Here is a 16887-nt window from a genome sequence, read left to right on the forward strand (position 1 = left end):
TTATTTCCAATATTCTAGGAGGTGGGTCATAGAGGATCCTGCTGTGATGTATGTCAGAGAGTGTTTTGCCTATGTTCTCCTCTAGGAGTTTTATAGTTTCTGGTCTTACGTTTAGATCTTTAATCCATTTTGAGTTTATTTTTGTGTATGGTGTTAGAAAGTGTTCTAGTTTCATTCTTTTACAAGTGGTTGACCAGAGTTCCCAGCACCACTTGTTAAAGAGATTGTCTTTAATCCATTGTATATTCTTGCCTCCTTTGTCGAAGATAAGGTGTCCATATGTGCGTGGATTTATCTCTGGGCTTTCTATTTTGTTCCATTGATCTATATTTCTGTCTTTGTGCCAGTACCATACTGTCTTGATAACTGTGGCTTTGTAGTAGAGCCTGAAGTCAGGTAGGTTGATTCCTCCAGTTCCATTCTTCTTTCTCAAGATCGCTTTGGCTATTCGAGGTTTTTTGTTTTTCCATACAAATTGTGAAATTATTTGTTCTAGCTCTGTGAAGAATGCTGTTGGTAGCTTGATAGGGATTGCATTGAATCTATAGATTGCTTTGGGTAGTATACTCATTTTCACTATATTGATTCTTCCAATCCATGAACATGGTATATTTCTCCATCTGTTAGTGTCCTCTTTGATTTCTTTCACCAATGTTTTATAGTTTTCTATATATAGGTCTTTAGATTCTTTAGGTAGATATATTCCTAAGTATTTTATTCTTTCCGTTGCAATGGTGAATGGAATTGTTTCCTTAATTTCTCTTTCTGTTTTCTCATTATTAGTGTATAGGAATGCAAGGGATTTCTGTGTGTTGATTTTATATCCTGCAACTTTACGAGTTGCCAGTCCAGGTTCGATACACGATACTGGATGCTTGGGGCTGGTGCACTGGGACGACCCAGAGGGATGGAATGGGGAGGGAGGAGGGAGGAGGGTTCAGGATGGGGAACACATGTATACCTGTGGCGGATTCATTTTGATATTTGGCAAATCTAATACAGTTATGTTAAGTTTAAAAATAAAATAAAATTAGAAAAAACAAACAAACAAACAAACAAATGGGACCTAATTAAACTTAAAAGCTTCTGCACAAGAAAGGAAACTATAAGCAAGGTGAAAAGACAGCCTTCAGAATGGGAGAAAATAATAGCAAATGAAGCAACTGACAAACAACTAATCTCAAAAATATACATGCAACTCCTACAGCTCAATTCCAGAAAAATAAATGACCCAATCAAAACATGGGCCAAAGAACTAAATAGACATTTCTCCAAAGAAGACATACAGATGGCTAACAAACACATGAAAAGATGCTCAACATCACTCATTATCAGAGAAATGCAAATCAAAACCACTATGAGGTACCATTTCACGCCAGTCAGAATGGCTGCGATCCAAGTCTACAAGCAATAAATGCTGGAGAGGGTGTGGAGAAAAGGGAACCCTCTTACACTGTTGGTGGGAATGCAAACTAGTACAGCCACTATGGAGAACAGTGTGGGGATTCCTTAAAAAACTGGAACTAGAACTGCCTTATGACCCAGCAATCCCACTGCTGGGCATACACACTGAGGAAACCAGAAGGGAAAGAGACACGTGTACCCCAATGTTCATCGCAGCACTGTTTATAATAGCCAGGACATGGAAGCAACCTAGATGTCCATCAGCGAACGAATGGCTAAGAAAGCTGTGGTACATATACACAATGGAGTATTACTCAGCCATTAAAAAGAATACATTTGAATCAGTTCTAATGAGGTGGATGAAACTGGAGCCTATTATACAGAGTGAAGTAAGCCAGAAAGAAAAACACCAATACAGTATACTAATGCATATATATGGAATTTAGAAAGATGGTAACAATAACCCTGTGTACGAGGCAGCAAAAGAGACACTGATGTATAAAACAGTCTTTTGGATGCTGTGGGAGAGGGAGAGGGTGGGATGATTTGGGAGAATGGCATTGAAACATGTATAATATCATATATGAAACGAGTCGCCAGTCCAGGTTCGATGCACGATACTGGATGCTTGGGGCTGGTGCACTGGGACGACCCAGAGGGATGGTACGGGGAGGGGAGAGGGAGGAGGGAGGAGGTTTCAGGATAGGGAACACATGTATACCTGTGGCAGATTCATGTTGATATATGGCAAAACCAGTACAATATTGTAAAGTTAAAAAATAAAATTAAATTAAAAAAAAAAAGTCGTCCATGTACAGCAACGAAGAGTAGCTGCCGCTCTGTGCAGCTAAAGAGAGCCCATGCACAACAATGAACACCCAGCTCAACCAAAGATAAATAAACTTTAAAAACATAAAGTACATATTCTCAGATAAAATTTTAAAAAGATCAAGACACTTGCACTTCTGCTTAGGATGTAGAAAGTCACAACATACCATCTCTCTTATCCTAAAAATTAGTAAAGACTAGATTCCATAAAACTGTATCTTTTCATGAACCCATTTGAAAACAGGCTTCAAGAAAACCAAGTGATCTGAATTTTAAAGCATGGCAAACCTCTGTAAGATGAGAACAGGTACTTCAAAAGTATCAAGGTAATGAAAAACAAGGAAAGACTGTCAGAGCGTCACAGACGGAAACCTAACAACACTGCTGATGAAAGTACAAATTAAGGCACAGTGCCAAGTGGGGAAAAAACCTCAGAGGAAACACTGGGGAGTTACAGTAGAACAGCTAGAGTAGAGATATCCCCTTCGGCCTCTAGACTCTGAAAATGGAAAAGGATTGGTCCTCACCGTCCATGAAGTCTGTAATAGGCCAGCTGAAGTGCCAGCTGAATAAATGTATCAGGGTGAAGCTGCTTCTCCTTGGTTAGCTTTTTGCCAAAAGATGTAAAGGCATATACCACAAGCTGGAGATCGGACGCCTAACAAACAGAATTAAATGGGAAGAGTGAACATATACCCAAGGAGAATACCCCCAAAGATAACCAAATTATCATTAGCATTAAATGAATAAAACAGAAATAAAGGTATTAAAAGCTATAACTTCTAAATGTTTTATGCCATCATATGTGGATGATAGCCAAATATTCATACACAGTAGTTAAAAGATAAAGTATTAACTATCAAAGAGAAAAGTGAAAAATCTACCTGCTTGAAATACTGGGCCTTAGCTTGGTTGATGTCATTTAATACTTTTTCATCCACAGTGAAAACAAGCTCCTCTGGAACCGGTATATCTCGTACTTTTTCTGAGCCCTGAAAATATGGAAAACTTAAAAATACTGTATCTATAAAAATATGAGGCGAAAAGGGAGGAAATCATTTTTTCTAACATACCTTCCATCTTCCTTCATTCTCAAGAATGTTCTCATCAACATAATAGCAGACTTTTACCAGAACCATTGCATCAAAAGGAGCATGCTAAAATGAAACCATACAAGATTTTGAATACTTTATGTAAGTTAAGACTTGACCCAGTATTTTATTTTCATTTTTGCCCCACTCTTAACACACAAGAGCAGAATTCTCATATGCCTCAACTCATAATGATAAAGATAGGGATATTCTACAGTATAGTAAGTAATTGATGTATTTTATTTTCTGAGAAAGAACAAATATTTAAAGTCAGAAGCACCTAATCAGGGCTCTTGAAGTAATGGGAAGGGATGTAAAGTAAATATGAATCATAAAGAGAAAACAATTGCTATTTGTACTGGAAGTTAAAAGAGGTATACACATATACGTATACAATGGTAAAATGTTAAGGAATGGTGAGAGCACTGTGAAAAAGCAGATGGAGCTGCCAGCACAGGTAACAAGACTCATGGGTCATGGACAAACCCTTTTCTAACTGCATCTCACAACTGCATAGTATTCTGTAGCTTTACAACAAATTTTCACAGACATTGCATATATTATTTCACTGAGACAATAGTGTTAAAATGCAGCCAGTGAGAAGAGCAATACTGAAGTGCCAATACTTTGGCTACCTGATGCAAAGAGCTGACTCATTGGAAAATACCCTGATGCTGGGAAAGACTGAAGGCAGGAGGAGAAGCGGGTGAGAGAGGATGATATGGTTGGATGGCATCACTGATTCAATGGACATGAGTTTGAGCAAACTCTGGGAGAGAGTGAAGGACAGGGAAGCCTCGCGTGCTGTAGTCCATGGGGTTGCAAAGAGTTGGACACGACTGAGCAACTGAACAACAAATGAGATCTCCACAAAACCCTCTAACAAAGAGAAGACAAAACAGTTGAAGCCAGAATTTTAAATCCAGAGAGGGAAATGTGATTATGTAGTCCAATCAATAAACTACATATTCTAGTACCAACGTAAGAGAGCAGCAACATGACTCTAGATTAAGAGCAAGTTAACTTTACAGTATATATGCTTTACTAATAATGTTTTATATTAGGTTAAATAGTATTTTCAGTAATCATCTTGGGTTGCAAGAGTAACCTACATGGAATTTTGAAAGCATATTATCTAGTGAAGACCATCAGATCAATTTTATAAATATATGGGGGATAATGCATACACATAAAATGTGTCCACACACTTTACTGAAAGAAAGCATCTCAGTTGTACAAAGACACATGCTCATTATAAGACCAATATTTTCATCCCCAAATAGAAAATATGATTAAAATTACCTTCTCCTGAATTTGAGCAAACCGCAGGATATTGCTGCCATCAGTAAAAATCAAAGTAGTACAAGGTGGTAATTTTAGGGGGCTGGGAGTGAGGGAGGAAAGCAAGAAGACAAACTCTTGATGATGGGAGTAACTTGACCCTTACATAACAATGTAACACTCAGTTTGGACAATTTAACACACAGTGAAACAAAACTCTTAAAATGAGAGTACCAAGTAAACACTAGAAAAATATAAGTGCAAACAAACCAGAAGAGAGAGCAGGCAGAGTGGAAAAATGGTTATGAATAATATTAAGCTCAGTTTTAGAATGTGGAGACAGGAAGAGACTGTTAGGAGGATGAAGGCAATGTGAGATGAGCATGAAGAAGAGGGACATCCTCTGCATCCAACAAGTCAAGGACAGATGGAAGGAAGAAGTCAGAAGGTTGTTAACTACTTTACAAAGCACAGTTTCCAGGGAACAGTGAGGCTATAAACCAGACTGAGGAGGTTAAGAAGAATCAAACAAGGAGCCAAAGAGAAAAAAGCTGAGGCAATTAACAAGAAATCTTTTGTCAACAGGGGACTCTTAAGGAAGAAGAAAGACAACTGTTAACAGACATTCTATTACCTGCACATCAACCACTCCACCTTCTTTGGCAGTAACAACTACTTTATTTTTCTTTAGGTAACCAGCGCACATCTCTGTGGTGGTTTGAATGAGCGAGTGATTCTACTAGCTGGGTCCCAAGGTTTGGCATGTGACCCAGGCCAGGTGGACTCCCTGGAACATGCACAAGATTCACACAGGCTGATACAACCAACGAGCATTATTCTCAGGTCTTTTGCTGGAACCAGAGGGGTTAAAAAAAAAAAAAAAAAAAAGCTGGCTATTTCCATGGAGAACAATAACCTACTAGGAGAGCTGTGAAAACATGAGACTGTAGGTAAAACCATCACATGGTACCTTCTACATAAAAATAAAGCTGAGGCTAAGAAAGTGATGCCAAAAAATGTAGAATTTTCTAATGAAAGCACTTGGACACTGGAAGTCAGCCTAACCCAAATTTAGCTGTACCCCATGCCATAAATATCTCCGTAAGGTAATAACAGTTTGATTTAGGTTTCTATCACCTAAAACTGAAAAAAATTACTGATTAATACAACTACTGAACCCAGATCAAAATTACAGGTCTTTTTAGTATTTTACAGTCACTAAATCTTTGGGAGGAAAGCCCCCAAACACAAACAAACAAAAAAATCTATCTCATACTACTTTATACCAAGTCACATACTTTATGAAAAGTTATATAACAAGATTATAAATATAGATTGCAATTCTGACTTAGGTTGATTTCTTCATTTTCTTGGTTCATAGACTTCCTGAATGTCCATCAAAAAATGGCAGGGTAGAGATGATAAAGACAACCATAGGAGAACAAAAGAGAAAACAAGTTGTGTGTGTGTGTATATATATATTTTATAAAGAATGTAAAAAAAAATGATATCCAGTACCAGATATTTTAATATCCAGAAGTAAATAATGTTCCAAAGATCCTGTGTCATTTTTTTTTAACAAGGTTACAAAATTACTAGGTAAATGCACAAATATAGCTACATACATTTCTCTGTGCACAGAACATATACATAATGCTATATCTTTTTAAATGTGTTATAATTTTCAACAAGTAGCAGATTTTAAAAGAGCTTCTACTACATAAAGATACATGCAAATTCCATTTTACAGGCACACATCAAACTGTTAGCCTAACTACAGACGAAAATAATTTGTCCTATACTGTTTTCACTGAGAATTCATAACTAAAATTTTTACTCTAATGCCATAAAGCTAAAAAATGATTTATTATCCTGCCACAGGACAGCCTAACTATTGTAGATTACTGCCACTCATTTAACTGAAAAGAGTAAAAGGAAAAAATAACTTCAGTAGTTTACTTACATCACAATTACTGCCAAATATTCCATTAGAAAAGGCAATCAAGTTATAAGATTTGTCACCCCAGCGTACTGTTGGGTCTCCATTAAGAATCTTTGCAGAAACCTAAAATAAATTTATTGTTTCAAATTAAAAGAATCTTAATATTAGTTTTTAAGTATTTGTATCTTAAATATACACAAACAAACATGATCTCACTTTTCCTCCCTTCAGGTAAACCAAATTTAATAAAATAATAGCTATTCTCAAGAAATAATAATTTAGGTCCTGACAATTTAAATACTCAAATTCTAAGAAATTCTACCACAAAAGAGGATGAGACAATATTCATGAATGTTTAGAGAATATCAAAGTCAAAGGACAAGGTGTTGGCAACTTTAATAAGATGAGAAGCATTGATAAGTTTAGTCATGAAAATCTAGTTACAAGGAAAACATTTCAAGAATTCATATCCCACTAAGCCAGTTTCTCAAATGGTAGGTTTTGGCCGTAGTGAGTCAGGAAATCACTGTAAACATCTTTACAAAAAGAATAACAATAGAACATAACTATCAGAGTATATCACAGATAGTCAAAGTAATTACTGTTTTGTGAAACTTCTATTATATACGTACTTGTGTGTGTGAGCATGTGTGTGTGTATTTAATGAGCAGCAATCTAAATATGTCTAACTGTAGATTGCAGCAACGGAGCAACATTTAATTAAAATATATTCTTCCTCAAGAAGCTTGTTGATTCTACTTTTAAAAAAGCAGCTAACGAGGGAAAAACTGTTTTCAAGCTACAAGATTTTTCAATCCAATATTATTTATTTCTCTCATTTAATACTGATGGATGCAAAGATTCTGAGATTCCTACAAATACAAATGCTTCTCTTTTATTTTTTTCCCAGGAAATGGTAATGTCCCAGAAGGAAAAAATAAAACCCCAATTATCCTTAAACTCACTAACATCAGTGTGTTCTATAAAACCAAATAATAAAATAAGTCACAAGAGTTATGTAATTCTTAGGACAGACCTCATCAGCTAAGGTATCAAGGCCCACTGCTGTGGGCCATAGGTAGGTTTTCATGTCACCTTTGGTTTGAAAAGCTCATTTTGCCCCCATGCCTTATGCAAATTTTCTGTATATATAATCAATGGAAAGGTTGGGAACCACTGCCATGTGACAAGCATGTGACAAGAAAATAATACTCATACTTCTTTAAACAACATATAAGATCTGTCTAAACAGCCTTGCCGCTCAGATGGTAAAGCGTCTACCTACAATGTGGGAGACCCAGGTTCAATCCCTGGGTCGGGAAGATCCTCTGGAGAAGGAAATGGCAACCCATTCCAGTGCTCTTGCCCAGAAAACCCCATGGACAGAGGCTATAGTCCATGGGGTTGCAAAGAGTCGGACACAACTAAGCGACTTCACTTTCTTTCTTTCTAAACAGAGCTGAACAATGTGGCAAGGATTTACAAAGCATTATTTATTTATGTATAATCTTATGATATGTGTGTGTGTGTGTATAGCTAAGAAAAGGTTTTAAAAGCTTGCACAAAATATTTATATTTTATGACTTAGTATTTGTGCTTTCTTTTCTTAGCTACCCCATTCTAAGATAAAAGATATTTCCAAAATCTAGGAAACAACTGTTTTCACGATTATGTTTCAAGGTGGTTTTACAGGTATATACTTCAAACTAAGTTGTATACATTAAATATATAGTTTTTTGCATGTCAATTATACTTAATAAAGTGATTCTTTAAAAAACAAAACAAAACAAAACAAAACACAAAATTCTTCTCATGTTCAATTTACACAAGAGTTCCCCAGAAAACTCTGTGGGAAGAAATAAAACAAGAGACTTTCCTGGTGGTCTCATAGTTAAGAATCCATCTGCCAACACAGGGGACAGAGGTCTGGCCCATAAGTGGTAGCTACTGAAGCCCATGCACCTAGAGCCTGTGCTCCACATCAAGAGAAGCCACTGCAATGAGAAGCCCACACACAGCAACCAGAGTACATCCCGCCTGCCACAACTGGAAAGAAAGCCCATGCAAAGCAACAAAGACCCAGCACAGCCAAAAATAAATTCTTAAAAAAAAAAAGAAAGAACAGAACAAGATAGTTGAATACCTGAGAATAATCTTCTGGTGTAACATGTGGACTGTCATCATCTAAACAAAATACCAGTAAACTGCTCTGAATTTTTTCTAACATAGTCAGGTTCTCTGGATTAAGACTAATCAAATATTCTCGTGCCTAAAAGGCAAGAAGAAAAAATAAAATGTTACAAGTTAAATATAAAATAGTCAGAAAAGCTCAACAGGTTTTTGAAAAGTTAGAGAAAAGGTTCATCAAGAAAAGTGTAAATTCAAGGACCTCTGTGATGAGTCCTGAACAGGTTTTCTTCTTCAAAAGCATGCCTAGTCCCTACACTTGTGCTACTAAATGTATAAAGGTATAAAATTATGCCTGCTTTCCTGGGTGCTCAGACAGTAAAGAAAATGCCTGCAAGTCAGGAGACCCAGGTTTGATTCCTCAGTTGGGAAGGTCCCCTGGAGAAGGAAATGGCTACCCACTCAAGTATTCTTGCCTGGAGAATCCCATAAACAGAGGAGCCTGGTGGGCTACAGTTCACGGGGTCACAAAAAGTCAATATGACTGAGTGACTAACCACACATAAAGTTATGCCACCCCTAGATTTTCTGCTTGTTCAATATTGTACAATGTATTTAAAACTGCTTATAGCTTAAGGCTGTCTGTCCATTTGTCTTTATTTCCAAGGGCCAGCATGTCCTTGAGCTGAGTGTTTGAAGTCTAAATGTAAACAAAATACAAGTATATACTCTCCCCAAGTCTAAATTATAGTTAATAATATTGTACTGCATATTTGAAAGTTGCTAGAGAGTAGATCTTAAAGTTCTCATCACAAGAAAAATATTTTTAAATTTTCTGTATGGCGACGGACATTAACTAGATTTACTGTGATATTTCTCAATAGAAACAAATACTGAATCCTTATGTGTATACCTGAATATAATGTTGCAAGTCAATTGTACCTCTAAAGAAAAGAAAAATGTAAATTATAACCTTAGCCCATCGAGTTCGCTCCTCAGTAGTTAACGCTGCTACCCCAGGTCCGTCGGGTTCACTGTGGCATTTCTTTTGGATGTATGTCAATTGCCTTTGGAAGATTAAATAAGGAAGATTCAAAAAGAGCAGAGGCAGGAGCACTAGCTACTTTGGCCTTTCATAGGTTACAAAGTTTATTAGTATTTAAGTGTTTTAATTTAAATATTATCCAAAGAATAATACTGTATTCTGTATTATCCAAAGAAAGGGATTATGGTCTCTACAGCAATGGAGTTATCACCTACACCTGTTTTTTCCCCACAGTGATTATGTGCCTATTAATATCATCAGTATACTTGACAAGAGCTTAAGCAAATAAATTTTGTTTGATATAATTTATACTTTCAAAAGGTACATGCACTTCCAAGATCCAAGTAAATGCCCTGCATAATGGAGAAGTTTAAAAATATTCTGGTACATAATCTCACAAATATCATATACATTTTATCTAACTAAAAATTATGTGAATATATTAACAGAGGACTTATTCTATACCCAATTAATACTTGGGTTTAATCCCCAAAATAGAAATATCATGTAGTTTTAAATATTTTCACATGTGCCACTGTTACTTAAAATCATTCAAGACTATTCAGTTCAGTTGCTCAATTGTGTCCAACTTTTTGCGACCCCATGGACTGCAGCTCTCCACTCCTCCCTGTCCATCACCAGCTCCTGGAGTTTACTCAAACTCATGTCCATTGAGTGGGTGATGGCATCCAACTATCTCATCTTCTATTGTCCCCTTCTCCTCCCACCCTCAATCTTTCCCAGCATCAGAGTCTTTTCAAATGAGTCTGTTCTTTGCATCAGGTGGCCAAAATACTGGAGTTTCAGCTTCAGCATCAGTCCTATTCAGGACTGATTTCCTTTAGGATGGACTGGTTGGATCTCCTTGCAGTCCAAGGGACTCTCAAGAATCTTCTCCAACACCACAGTTCAAAAGCATTAATTCTTTGGCACTCAGCTTTCTTTATAGTCCAACTCTCACATCCATACATTACCACAGCCTTGACTAGATGGACCTTTGTTGGCAAAGTAATGTCTCTGCTTTTTAATATGCTGTCTAGGTTGGTCATAATTTTCTTCCAAGGAGCAAGCGTCTTTTAATTTCATGGCTGCAGTCACTATCTGCAGTGATTTTGGAGCCCAAGAACATAAAGTCTGTCACTATTTCCCCATAATTTTGCCATGAAGTGATGGGACCAGATGCCATGATCTTAGTTTTTTGAATGTTGAGTTTTAAGACAACTTTTTCACTCTCCTCTCTCACTTTCATCAAGAGGCTCTTTAGTTCCTCTTCACTTTCTGTCATAAGAATGGCGTCATCTGCATATCTGAGGTTATTGATATTTCTCCCAGCAATCTTGATTCCAGCTTATGTTTCATCCAGCCCAGCATTTCTCATGATGTACTCTGCATATAAGTTAAATAAGCACGGTGACAATATACAGCCTTGACGTATTCCTTTCTCTATTTGGAACCAGTCTGTGTTTCATGTCCAGTTCTAACTGTTGCTTCTTGACCTGCATACAGATTTCTCAGGAGGCAGGTCAGGTGGTCTGGTATTCCCATCTCTTTCAGAATTTTCCACAGTTTATTGTGATCCACACAGTCAAAGACTTTGGCATAGTCAATAAAGAAGAAATAGATGTTTTTCTGGAACTCTCTTGCTTTCTCAATGATCCAACGGATGTTGGCAATTTGATCTCTGGTTCCTCTGTCTTTTCTAAAACTAGCTTGAACATCTGGAAGTTCATGGTTCACGTACTGTTGAAGCCTGGCTTGGAGGATTTTGAGCATTACTTTTCTAGTGTGTAAGATGAGTGCAATTGTGTGGTAGTTTGAGCATTCTTTGGCATTGCCTTTCTTTGGGATTGGAATGAAAACTGACCTTTTCCAGTCCTATGGCCACTGCTGAGTTTTTCAAAAATATACTGGGTTCACCAAAAAGTTCATTAGGGTTTTTCTGTAACATCTTGGCCAATCCAAACAATGTTATGGTAATCAAAACAATATGGCACAAGTGACACTCATACAGGTCAATGGAACTGAACAGAGAGCCTACAAATAAATCCACTTACAGTCAACTGAGGTGCCAAGGAGACCAAGAATATATGGGAAATAGAAAGCCCCTTAAGTAAACAGTGTTGGGAAAATCACCACATAAAAAGAATGAAACTGGACCCCTATCTTATACCTTACACAGAGATCAATTCAAAATAGATTTAAGGCTTAAATATTAGACCTGAAACAATAAAACTCCTGGAAGAAAATATGGGAAAAAAGCTTCCAGACATTAACCTTTTGCAATTATTTCTTAGATATGATACCAAAAGCACAGGCAACAAAAGTAAAAATAGACAAATGAGATTACATCAAACCAAAAGCTTTAGCACTGTAAAGGAAACAATGAAGTGAAAAAGCAAACTACAGAATATGAGAAAATATCTGCAAACCATATATCTGGTAAGAGGTCTTGGAACTCTCACAATTTAATTGCAAAAAAACCCCAAACAACCTGGTTTAAAAATGGGCAAAGGAACTGAACAGACATTTCTCCAAAGAAGATACAAAAATGGCCAAGAGGTACATGAAAAAGTACTCAACAGAACTAATTATCAGGGAAATGTAAATCAAAAGCACAACGAGATATTCTCTCACACCTGTCAGAATGACTATTATCAAAAAGACAAGCAGTAACAAGCACTGATGATGATGTGGAGAAAAGAGAACCCTTCTGCACTGCTGGTGGGACTGTCAATTGGTGCAGCCACTACAGAAAACTATGGAGGTTCCTCATGAAATTAAAAACAGAGATACTATATGATCCAGCTGGAGAAGGCAATGGCATCCCACTCCAGTACTCTTGCCTGGAAAATCCCATGGATGGAGGAGCCTGGTAGGCTGCAGTCCATGGGGTCGCGAAGAGTCGGACATGACTGAGTGACTTCACTTTCACTTTTCACTTTCATGCCTTGGAGAGGGAAATGGCAACCCACTCCAGTGTTCTTGCCTGGAGAATCCCAGGGACGGCGGGGCCTGGTGGGCTGCCGTCTATGGGGTCACACAGAGTCGGACACAACTGAAGCGACTTAGCAGCAGCAGCATATGATCCAGTAATCCCAGTTCTGTGTACATATCCAAAGGAACTGAAACCAGGGTCTCAAAGAGACATCTGCATTCCCATGTTCCTTGCAGCATTATTCACAATAGCCAAGAGGCAAAAGCAACTTAAATATTTAATGATGGATGAATGAATAAACAATATGTGGTATAAACATACAAATGGAATTTTATTCAGCTTTAAGAAAAAATTCCACTGTTTGCAACAGTGTGAATGAACCTGATGGACACTATTCTAATAGATAAAACTCTTAAAATCAGAAAAGAATAGCGGGTGCCAGGGGCTGGGCTAAGGAGAAAATGAGGAGGCATTAGAATCCACTTGTAATGCAGGAGACCCTGCTTCGATTCCTGGGTAGGGAAGATCTCCTGGAGAAGGGATAGGCTACTCACTCCAGTATTCTTGGGCTTCCCTGGTGGCTCAGTCAGTAAAGAATTTGTCGGCCATGCAGGAGACCTGGGTTCAATCCCTGGATTAGGAAGATCCCTGAGAGGAGGGCATGGCAAACATGTATTACATGGCACTCCAGTATTCTTGCCTGGAGAATCCCCAGGGACAGAGGAGCCTGGCGGGCTACAGTCCGTGGGGTCACAAAGAGTCAGACAGGACTGAGAGGCCTAGCACAGCACTGTCAAGTGAAACAAAGTTTCAGTTATACAACATAAGTCAGTCCTAGAGATCTATTGTACAGCATAGTGCTGTAGTTAATAACACTGTACCACACTCTTAAACATTTGCTAAGAGGGTAGATCTTAAGGTAAGTGTTCTTACTATTAAAATTTTTTTTTACAAACAAAGAGAGAAGGACACCTTTGGGGGTGATGAATATGTTTATGGTATCCATTTTGGTAATAGTTTAATCAATGTATACTTATCTCCAAACTCATCCAGTTGTACAGAAAAAATATGCACAGCTTTATATGTCAATCATACTTCAAAGGTAGTTTAAAAATAACTTCTCTATTCATATTGTAAAAAGAGGTATAGATTTGATAACTGTAATTACCCCTCTTCTCTTTCAGTTTGACTATCTATGGACTTTTCAGTACACATGCAATTTTTGATATTTAAAAGCACAAAAATTCGTATTAACAATATTTTAGAATCATACATATTTTAAAATATTTTATCCTTGATATTTCCTCAAAATCTGCCTTCATTACTTTCCACTCATTCTTTAATTTACTGTAACTGGGTTTTGTCCTCCAGTGATTATCTTGAAAATGTGTTTCTGAATATTAGCAATGGCATCCCATAAGATCTAGCAGCTTTATCTCAGTCTCATTTTTCTCTTTATAAAGTCCTTTACCACCCAGGAGTCAATCTTGAAATTCTGTGTTGGCTTTTGTAGCACTGTTACATTGTGGTCTTTCTAACTCACTGACTACTTGGTCTTTTTCACTGACTGTTGTTCTCTGCTGCTGCTGCTAAGTCGCTTCAGTCGTGTCCGACTCTGTGCGACCCCAGAGACGGCAGCCCACCAGGCTCCCCTGTCCCTGGGATACTCCAGGCAAGAACACTGGAGTGGGTTGCCATTTCCTTCTCCAATGCATGAAAGTGAAAAGTGAAAGTGAAGTCGCTCAGTCGTGTCTGACTCTAGTGACCCCATGGACTGCTGCCTGCCAGGTTCCTCCATCCATGGGATTTTCCAGGCAAGAGTACTGGAGTGGGTTGCCATTTCCTCTATCCACCATCAAATGTGTGTCTTCCCAAATTTCCCCTCACTGGCCTCCCCCAACCTCTTCTACAAGTTTCTTCTTTGGTAATTTCACCCACTACTTGAATAGCTTCAATTATCACCTTTACCTAAGAGGCAACCAAATCTCTAACTTTAACCCTATTTTCTCTCTAAATTTCTAGTACCAAATTTCCAAATGCTTGTTGGATATATCCACCTCAATTTCTGCCAACATTCCAAATTAAATATACATTTAAAAATTCTCTCCCTGACCTCTTCCTACAAATTAAGACAAAACTGATCTTAGAAGAAAACATAGGTATCTCTTCATGACTATGAATTAGGGAATGGTTTCTAAGATATGACAGTAAAAGTACAAATAACTAAGGAGTAGATAAACTGAACTCTATCAAAACTAAAATGTTGGCCCTTCACAAGCAACCATGAAAAAAGTGAAGTAAACACTAGAATGGGAGGAAAATATATGTAATTTATGTATCTGATAAGGGACTTACATCTAGGATATATAAAGAAGTTTTACAACTCAATAATAAAAAAGACAAATAACCCAATTAAGAATTGGTAAAGAATTTCAACAGACATTTCTCCAAGTTGTTGTTCAGTTGCTAAGTCATATCCAACCCTTTGTGACCCCATGGACTGCAGGACACCAGGCTCCCCTGTCCTTCACTACCTCCCAGAGTTTACAGTCATAGGTACATGAAAATATGTTCAATCTCGTCATTATGGAGACACAACTGTAAACCACAATGAGATCCTACTTCATACTCTCTAGAATGGCTACAATCAAAAAGGTTAACAAGTGCTGGTGAGAATGAAAATAAATTGGAACCCTCAAGTACCACTGATGTGAATGTAAATGGTGCACTCATACTGGAAAACAGTTTGGCAGTTCCTCAAATGGTTAAACATAGAAGTATGATCCAGCAATTCCACTCCAAGGAATACACCCGTGACAAGTGTCCACACAAAAACCTATACACAGATGTCCACAGCAGCATTATTCACAGCAGTCAAAAAGTCAAAACAACCCAAACGTCTATCAACTGATAAATAATTAAATAAAATGTGGTCTAGCCATAGAGTGCATTATTATTCAGTAAAAAAAAAAAAAAAAAAGGAAGTACTAATAAATGCTACCAGGAGTCTCCAATCCCTGTTAGGAACCAGGCTACACAGCAGGAGGTGAGCAGTGGGTGAGTGAGCAAAGTTCCTTCTGTATTTACAGTCACTTCCCATTGCTCCCATTTACCACCTGAGTTCTGCCTCGCGTCACATCAGCAGGCGCATTCGATTCTCACAGGAGCTGTGAACTGCGCATGTGAGGGATCTAGACTGTGAGTTCCTTATGATGCCTGAGGATCTCAGGTAGAGCTGAGGTGGTGAGGCTAGCTAGCTCTGGGGAGCCGCTGCAGGTACAGATTATCACTAGTGAAGAGGTCTGACTGCATAGAGATCATGATAAACCAATTGCTTACCGACTCGTATCAAAACCCTATCAGTGAGTGACAAGTGACAACTGCATAATTATTTCATTATATATTATAATGTGATAGTGATAGAAATAAAATGCACAATAAACATAATGTGCTTGAATCATCATGAAACCAGCGCACGTCCATAGAAAAACAGTCTTCCAGGAAACCCAGTCTCTGGTGCCAAAAAGATTGAGGACCGCTGACACTGAGGACCGCCACAACATCTATGAATGTTGAAAATGTAAGGTATACTAAGTGAAAGAACCTAGACAGAAAAGGCCATTTAAGAGTCCATTTATATGAAATGTCCAGAGAAGGAAAACCATAGAGACAAAAAGTCAAGTGAAACAGACAGAAAGGCTACCTCAGGCTGGTGGGACGGGAGTGTTGGGGAAATATGAGAAATGTCTGCTAGTGGATGGGTAAGAGTTGGGGAGCAAATGGGGAATTACTGCTTATGAGTTCAGGGTTACTTTGAGGGGTGACAAAATGTTCTAAAGTTGATTGTGAAGATGACAGCACAATTCTGAACATTCTAAGAAATGCTGAAATATAAACTTTAAATGGGTGAACTGTGTAGTATGTGAATTGCCTCAAAGCCAGTATTAAAAACAAGAAAAAACTGAAAATTGAAAGGTTACTTCCTCTTCTGTTATAATATTATCTACTCAGTAATAGCTTCCTTTCTTTCTAAATCCAGTTACCAATTCAAATTAATTTTATCTCCAAAACTTTTTCTGCATTTATCTCTAAGAAAAATTTAAATTGAAGTATAGTTGATTTACAACATTGTGTTACTTTCTGATATACAACAAAGTGACTCAGTTTTATATATTCTTTTTTAGATTCTTCTCCATTATAGTTCATTATAAGGTATTGAATATAGTTCCCTGTA

General features: G+C 37.6%; 1 protein-coding gene across 10 annotated transcripts in view; it reads right to left on the reverse strand.

Moving 5' to 3' along the window:
- The window catches only part of CROT (carnitine O-octanoyltransferase), a 55817-nt gene that overhangs the window by 16771 nt on the left and 22159 nt on the right, over positions 1-16887 (reverse strand). For all 10 annotated transcript variants that reach the window (XM_055590049.1, XM_055590051.1, XM_055590047.1 and 7 more), the window contains 6 exons: positions 9647-9740; positions 8690-8815; positions 6568-6669; positions 3306-3389; positions 3117-3224; positions 2760-2890 (listed from right to left, as the gene is read on the reverse strand). In XM_055590049.1, coding sequence (XP_055446024.1) covers positions 2760-2890; positions 3117-3224; positions 3306-3389; positions 6568-6669; positions 8690-8815; positions 9647-9740 — 645 coding nt within the window. The remainder of the gene's footprint in view (positions 1-2759; positions 2891-3116; positions 3225-3305; positions 3390-6567; positions 6670-8689; positions 8816-9646; positions 9741-16887) is intronic.

Source organism: Bubalus kerabau, chromosome 8, assembly GCF_029407905.1.
Source record: "Bubalus kerabau isolate K-KA32 ecotype Philippines breed swamp buffalo chromosome 8, PCC_UOA_SB_1v2, whole genome shotgun sequence".
NCBI classification, from domain to species: Eukaryota; Metazoa; Chordata; class Mammalia; order Artiodactyla; family Bovidae; genus Bubalus; species Bubalus kerabau.